This window comes from Bos taurus, chromosome 14, assembly GCF_002263795.3.
Source record: "Bos taurus isolate L1 Dominette 01449 registration number 42190680 breed Hereford chromosome 14, ARS-UCD2.0, whole genome shotgun sequence".
Classification (NCBI taxonomy): Eukaryota; Metazoa; Chordata; class Mammalia; order Artiodactyla; family Bovidae; genus Bos; species Bos taurus.
In genome coordinates, this window is record NC_037341.1 from 33468600 (window position 1) to 33477005 (window position 8406).

Below are 8406 nucleotides of genomic sequence, written 5' to 3' on the forward strand. Positions count from 1 at the left end.
AGATCCCACATATAAGTGATATCATATGATATTTGACTTTCTCTGATTTATTTCACTTAGTATGATAATCTCTAGGTCCATCCATGTTACTGCAAGTGACATTATTTCATTCTTTTTTACGACTAATATTCTATTCTATATATGTACATCTTCTTTATCCATTCCTCTATATACACTTCCATCACTTCCATGTCTTGGTTATTGTGAATAGTGTTGCTATGAACATTGGGGTGCATTTATTTTTTCAAATTAAACTTTTCTCTGGATATATGCCCAAGAGTGGGATTGCTAGATTATATGGTAGCTCTACTTTCAGTCTTTTAAGGAACCCCTGTTGCTCATTTTGATTCACTTGTCCCTGTGGCAACAGCGCATGCCTTGCAGACAGTTACGGGTGACATAGCCGTGTGTTACAGGCTGTGCGGTATTGTGGTTAGAGCACGGATGCTGAAGCCAGCCTGCCTTGGGTTCAAATCCCAGTCTTGCTAGTCAGAAACTGAGAACAGAGCCTGACGTATAGCAAGCCCCAGGAATGATGGGTATTACTAGTCCGGTATAATAATATGGGGGTGCAAAAAATTCACATGAAGAAAGTGGTATGTGAAAGGTGATAATAAATGATAAAAGAATGCTACCGTGTTTTTTAAGAAACCCAAAAAGAGATCTTATCAGAGCCAGCACCATCTCCCATCATCACTCATTGGCAACCCAGAGTTCAGCACACAAATGTGTTCTCTGAACCACCGGGATCTCTCGAGATCAAAAGGAAAAAATGCAGCCTTTACTGCCCTGCTCTGTGTTGTCCTGAGCTTCCCTGGTGGCTCAGACAGTAAAGAATCTGCCTGTCAGTGCAGGAGACCTGGGTTCTATCCCTAAGTCGGGAAGATCCCCTGGAGAAGGAAATGGCGACCCACTCCAGTATTCTTGCCTGGAGAATTCCATGGAAAGAGAAGCCTGGCAGGCTACAGTCCATGGGTTCTCAAGGAGTCAGACACGACCGAGTGACTAACTTTCTGTGTTGCCCAAAGAAAGCTATCTTCTCTCGGTCACATCTCAGGGCTCCATTTTCTTTTCAAGCTACCTTGCTAGTACGGTTGGACTTTTCTCTTTAAGGCACTCAACCAAGAGATGAGTCAAGACCAGGGTTTGCAGTTAAAAGGTCTGGAGGTGAGGTTGGCTTCCTAAGACAATGAAGGGGACCTGCGTTAGGGCTGTTAGAGTGTGAGTCAGGACCAGGGCCGCTGGGTGGCGCTGTGCGGTTTGCACCCTGCACAGAAGTGTGCCGTCGGGGGACAGGCGGGCCCTGGAACCCAGTTCCTGTTATCCTCAGTGGATTCAGTCATTTTCTAAATGCTGCGGTACACAGGGAGGAATTTCAGAATTGTTAACTCACACTAACTGCAAATTTGGCATATTTTGTAGACTGTTTCTGCCTTTGACCATTTTTCTATCTGGTTTCTGAAAGAATTGTCAGGAAGAGTTTTTTTTTTTTTTTGAAATATAGTTGATGTACAATATTACATAAGTTACAGGTGTACTTTATAGTGATTCACAATTTTTAGAAGTTATAACTATATAGTTATTATAAAATATTGTTTATTGTAAAGAATTTATATCTTTGTCATGCTCTGTCAAACAAAGGACATTTTTCCATTTGGTCAAGTATATTTATGGGTCTTTCAGAAGCTTTTAAAAAGTATTTTCTTAAAGGTTTTGCACATTTCTTGTTAAGTGTATTTGTAAGCACTTTATCTTTTTTGTAACTACATAAAGTTTTCATCCACCATTAAAACGTCTACTTGATAATTGTTTATATATATGAGGGCTATTGGTTTCTGTACATTAATTTTACTACCTGCTACCTTAAAAATTTTTTTTCAGTCAGCTTTGTCATGTATTCTCTTCAATTTCCCAGGTATACTGTCAAACATTTGCAGAGATAGCTTTGCTTGTTTTCCCATTTATGTGTCTCATCGATTTATCTAATTGAATAAGCTAATATTTTCAGTACAATGTTACTTTGTCCCTGTTCTTAGTGAAAGTAATTTCAGGATTTCTCCATGAAGTGAAGTGAGAAGCGGGCTTTAGGACTAAGATATATATGTTTTTGTTATGTTAGGGAAATAGCCATCAATTCTTTTCTAGTATTTTTTAGTGTTTTTAGTATTTATTGAATGTTGAGGTTGTCAAAAACCTTTTCAGCGTTTATGGAGTTACTCAGATAATTTTTCTTTTCAGATCTACTAATATGATATGTTATGTTAATAGATTTGCTAAGAGTAGACCAACTAACCTTCCATTTCTGGAATAAATTTTGCTTGACCATCATGTGTTACTCTCTTAATATACTATTGAATTCTCGTCACTAATATTTTATTTAGGATTTTTGTGTCTTCTTATAAATGATTCGGTCTGAAACTGTCTTTGTGTTTATGCTAGGTTATCTTTTTAGGTATTGGTTTCCTATCACTGTCATAACTCATGATTACCCCATGCCTGTTGTTGTTTAGCTGCTAAGTTGTGTCAGATTCTTTGCAACCTCATGTACTGCAGCCTGCCAGGCTCCTCTGTCCATGGGATTTCCCAGGCAAGAATACTGGAGTGGGTTGCCGTTTCTTTCTCCAGGGGATCTTCCTGACCCAGAGATCAAACCAGCATCTCCGCTTTGCAGGCAGATTCTTTACCACCATGCCATCAAGTGATACCTACCCCATGCCCTAAAGCAACACAAACGTATTCTCTGACATTTCTAGAAGTTAGAAGTCTGAAATGGTTTACTGGGCTAAAATCACTGTATTCCTTCTAGGGCCTCTAGAGAAGAGTCCATTTCCTTGCCTTTTCCAGCTTCTAGAAGCTTCCTGGATTCCTTGTTCACGGCCCTTTCCTCCATCTTCAAAGTTGAAAATTCAGTGTCTTCAAGTCTCAATACCTACCTGTTCCCCTGCCAACCTTTGCTTCCAAGGTCACATTTTCTCTGACTCGCTTGCCCTCCTTTTCCTAAAAAGGATCTTCGGGATGACATTGGCCCCACCTGGCTAGGATAACCTCCTCACCTCAGAATCCATAACTTAGTTTGAATTTGTACAGTCCTTTTTGCATGTAAGGCAACAATACCTAGTTTCTGGGGATTAGGATGTGGACATCTTTGAAAGGTGAGTACACTCTTCTGCCTGCCACAGCGAACAAGGTTAGACTTGCTTCATAGAAAGAGCTTCAGAGTTTTCTTTGATCTTCTATGCTCTGGAACAGTTAGTATAGCATTGAGATGTTCTTTTCCTTGAAGGCTTGGTAAAATTCTCCTGCAAAACTATAGTGACCTGTTGCTTCTTTATTGTTCGTTGTTTTAGTCGCTAAGTCACGTCCAACTCTCTGCAACCCGATGGACTATAGCCTGCCAGGCTCCTCTGTCCGTAGAATTCTCCAAGCAAGAATAGTAGAGTAGGTTGCCATGTCCACCTCCAGGGGCTCTTCCCAACCCAGGGACTGAACCTGTGTCTTCTGCATTGGCAGGTGGATTCTTTACTGCTGAGCCACCAGGGAAGCTTCTTTGTAGTGTAGTTCTTATAACACTGATAGAAAGTTCTTAAGTACTTTTTATAAACTTATATAATTATATAAAGGTAATAAACCTTTATTTTCCTTCTTTGGGACTTGTTCTGTTTAAACTTTCTACCTCTATTGTATCAATTTCAATAAAACATGTTTTCCTAGACAATTATCTATTTCATCTAAGTTTTTTCCATTGATTTGCTTTGATATCTGCAGAGTACTTGTTTACTTTTTAAATTTTGTATATTTCAATCATTATTTCTGCTTGTCATTTTCTATTTTGTCTATTTGAAATTGGTGCCTTTTTTCATAATGAGGTGAGCTAGTTACTGTTGGGATCCTTTTTCTTAAAAAAAAACAGGGTTTTGATTTATTATCAATATTTATGAATTAGATATGTCATTTTTCTGTTCTTTGCCTTATTAATTTTTTTCACTCCTGGATCTGATAAATGTGTTAAACGCTCACCACCCATCCTTTTGCTGACGTTTCCCCAGTGATTTCTTGATTGAATGAAACTCACCCTCTGGGAGACTGTTCAAGATGACCTGATGTGTTCCATGTTCTTTGCATTCTTCCATGTTTGAAACTGTTTCCCTGTAGCCTTGATACTTAAGGGAGAGGTTGGCTGGATATACGACCCTCGGTTCATGTTTGATCTAAAGTGGCTTTCACATCCTGGGATACTTGATTGAGAAGATTTCATTTACTTAACAGTGTTACATTATGGTTTTCTTCACTTTCGGGTTTATTTTGGCAGGGGCATTTTCATAAGATGGTAGACTTTTTATACTTTTTTTCTATGTTCTTTTGTAATAATTTTGTTTACATTTAGACTGCTTTTATTAATTTCAGGGACTTCAAGTATTTCCAAGATGCCTAGTTTAAGAAGATCCTATTCTGTCAGTGTAACCAAGCATACTTTTTTTTTTTCACTTTTTATTGCATTATTATTTGGGGATGGGGTTATAAGAGGTTGTGTGTCCTCCAGTTTGTCCGTTTCTCTTTTTTATTACAGGACTGAAATTGCACCCTTTTGGCTTCTTTTTTCCTTTATCACCCAGTTTTCGAAGGCCATTTCTCTCTTCTTTTGTATCCTTTTTCCCCCAAAGTGATGCCTTTCAAGATTGTCATCTCCATTCATGCTCCCTTCAGTCTTTTCTTCATTCGCAACCACAATTTACCAAGACTCTACAGAGTTTTATACCACAGGTTGACGTTCTTTCCAGCAATGGTTTCAAATCTATCTTTGACTGCATTCTCACTTCCTTCTTTTCTTTTCTATACAGTCTTCCCGGGGCTGGTGCCCAAAGTGTGACACACAGCTCTACTGGCATTTGGTATTAATTTTGTTTTTTTAACTTACAGGTAATTTGAAGATTCTAGGATCCTCTGTATTGCTTTCTAGGTAGTTCATTGCCTTCATCTAGGCCACCTCTTCTTAAGTGGTACTTGGGCACACCTAGGGAAAAGACATTGTTTTCTGCAGAACTATAGTCATTTTGATGATGTAGAAAAATCAGAGCAAGAAAGCCAGTGGGTACATTGAATGCTGTGCAAAACCACTTAGTGGTTGGTTTCTTTAAAGGATAGAATTTTTAGAGGAAAGAAAAAAAAAAAAACGATCAAAGAAACAGATCTATCTAATTTGAAGTTAAATAGATGCAAATATTTAACTGCATTCAAATGTGTTTTTATACTGTCAAGGAGTATAAAATAATAAAATAAAAATATCTTACAAAGTGTTGTCTATTACATTAAATTACTTTGAAACATCATTCATCTAGCAGCTCTGTATGTAATAAAGGTTTTAACACATAGCTATATTTGGTAGATGAGGAACCAAGACTCAGAGAGACTAACACACTTGATTTCCTGGTTACATTGGTGACTTGAGTAGAGCCAGGAGTAAAACATAAGCCCCCTGACAGGTAATACCAGTGTATTCCCAGTACCAGCCAAGCCTGTTATAGAATTCCTCACTCGTTCAGCCTTCTTTCCAAAGTTCATTCTCATTCAGTCACTTCCGTAACCTAAGGCCAGTCCTTGATAACAAATTACTAGAGACACATACTTTTCTGTGTTTTATTTCAAATTGCTTTGTGCCACAAAAACAATGCAAGTTGCTTATTCAATAGGTTGAACATGTTTTCTCACTAATGATCCACCTTCATCTCTCTTCACAGAGGACAGTTATGGGATGGATGGGAAGGTTAATCTGCCCAGTCTCACTGCAGACGGCAACTGGCAAGGCCCGGAGGATGTATACAGTGTGAATGGAAGCGCCTACAAGGACAGACGAAACTATAGACTTAGTCTGGCTGACTGGACTAATTACTTGAAGGATGTAGATAGAGTATTTGCACTGCTAAACAGTCACCATGAGCAAAACCAAGCCAATGAGACTAAAAGTGCTCCAAGTGATGGGCTCCTGGCTGTGTCTGCTGACCTCTCAGCCCCAGCAGAGATGGATGAAGACCCCCGGGGTAGGGTTGGGGAAGCGCCTCCTTTGACCTTGCTGTCTGACCTTCCCACCCTGCATTCCAGCCGACCAACATTCAGTCCAGACAGTCAACTTGAATGGAACAACGACATTCCCGAAGTTCATCGTTTGGATTCTGAACACTGGAGAAATCATAAAACTGACAAATGGATGGAGCATGAAGGGATCAATCACCTTGAAACTGATTTCAGCGGCAATGGCATGACAGAGCTGGTGCAGCCTAGACCCAGGCAGCAGAAGGGCCGTCCCCAGGATGGTCGTCCAAAGGAAGATATTTCCGAAGATCAGCTGCTTCTTTCTGCACGTCCTGATGTTAACTCCACTGATCTGGTGATCAGAGAGTCCACCAGGGGGCCGCCTGTTTCCTCCAGCATCACAGAGAGGATGTCAAACCAAGTGGAGAAGAACCACAGGGCCGGGAGCCTACAGAGTCTAGAAGGCAGTGCCTCGTTTCCACTCTCCTCTGATTAGATGCCATGTGGCCTTACCCTAAACACAGTATTTTTTTTTTTTAATTTGTTCGTAGTAAACTAATAAAGGTGGTCATGACAGCCAGCATTCCAAACTGCCCCAGGTACACCTGTGCAGCGGAAGTCAGTGCGGACACGAGCGGCACGCACCTAGGGACTTGGTCTTCTAAGTCACTGTCAAGAATAGAGAGAAAGGTGCATTTGTGGGGTTTTGTTTGTTTGGGGGGGCACTAAAACAGTATTAACCTTTGAAAGTTCTAGGGATGTGTGTATACAAATGTTATCCAGTCAAGATGGCTAGAATTGTGCCTTTGTGAGTTTCTGAAATTGACATCCTCGGTGAAATTTCAATCCGTTTTCCACTGCGTGCGTAATGTGGTTTCAATTCATTTTTAACCACTGGAATTTTTCAGTGCCCTTGCTTTTCACCCAGTGATTTTTGCACTTTGAGATGGGAATGCCATGTCTGTTTGGTTAGTCTTATTTTTTTCCCCAGGCTTGTCACAGCGTCACTGCTTGCTCTCAGTGTGACAAAGGAAAATGGACCCCAGGGATGACAGACAGTATCATCACATCTTGTTCAGCGTACGCTTTTGCCAGAAAATAATGCATGTGTTTTACCTCGACTTGCTAAAATCGATTAGCAGAAAGGCATGGCTAAGGATGTTGGCGGTAAAAATAAACAAATAAACAAAACAAAGATTGCCTGCTTTCTCTGTGCCTAGCCTCAAAGTGTTCATCATCTGCTTTAAAACTGCTAAATTTTTATTATTTGCTTAACAGGATAAAAGGACTGAAGACTTTTTTTTAATCTTTGTTTTGTTTTCTTGACCTGGCTAGTAAGCTTAAGTGTTGAGAAAATATATCTAGTTTTGAATTTATATAAGAAAAAAAAATTTTTTTTCAGTAAAACAAACTCATGAATGTTTCATAATTTAAATGCACCATATGTGTTCTATGGTTACTTTTAAGGCCTTCACCAGGTTCTGATTTTTTTTAAGGCATAAGTGAAAACTGCTTTTGAAATTCTGTGTTCTTGAAAATATTTGTCCTATATAGATGTTTCAGTACCAGCAAAAGGATTATTACCTCACTGAGAGTTTGCAGTATCCTAGCCAACTTCCCAAGAAGGTATTTTTTAGCTTAATGGTAATTTTCATTTTATTTTTAGATAATCAAATGCATAGGTAAGTTATGTTACCTTTACGTGTTTAAGGTAAACTCTTTTAAAGAAAACCTGATATGTTAGAGTTGAATCTTTGATAACTTTGTCTTTATCATAGACTGTACATATGTTAAAATTAACTCTTTATCAGATGTGTGTGTCACCGGCTGAATGACAGATGAAACATATTTATGGTCATGAATGACATGCTTTGTAAAAAAAGGTTTCAAGTTATTAGGAAGCATATTGTGTTTTTTAAAATCTTGTGTAATATTCTGTGATACTTTTATAGAACAATTCTGGCTTCAGGAAAGTCTAGAGGCACTATTTCTTAAAATAAAAGGAGTTTAAACTTTACCCGTTTCAGAGAAATGAACTTAACCAAGTTTCTGTGGTACACTCATCCCAGTAAAATGGAGTCCTGATCTAAATGTACATAATTTCTTTTTTCTTTTTAAATGTACATAATTTCTTTTTTCACTTTTTTTTTTAACCACACCTTGTGGCCTGTGGGATCTTAGTTCCGCAACCAGGGATGGAACCTGTGCTCCCTGCATTGGGAGCACAGAACCTTAACCACTAGGCCACCAGGGAAGTCCCTCAATGTATATGATTAAACATTATCCTTATTTGAAAAATTGATCCAAAGTCAGTGTATGTTATAGAACATTCTCCAGTTGATGATTTCAACATGGATTTGCCTCACTGGTGTCCAGAGG

At 38.9% G+C, this 8406-nt stretch overlaps 1 protein-coding gene across 7 annotated transcripts in view; it reads left to right on the forward strand.

Moving 5' to 3' along the window:
- SULF1 (sulfatase 1) overlaps nucleotides 1-8044 on the forward strand; it is a 199113-nt gene extending 191069 nt beyond the window's left edge. For all 7 annotated transcript variants that reach the window (XM_025001836.2, XM_059874425.1, XM_025001831.2 and 4 more), the window contains one exon: nucleotides 5736-8044. In XM_025001836.2, the coding sequence (XP_024857604.1) occupies nucleotides 5736-5766 (31 nt within the window). In that variant the 3' untranslated portion in view covers nucleotides 5767-8044. The remainder of the gene's footprint in view (nucleotides 1-5735) is intronic.
- The last annotated feature ends 362 nt before the right edge of the window (nucleotides 8045-8406 follow it).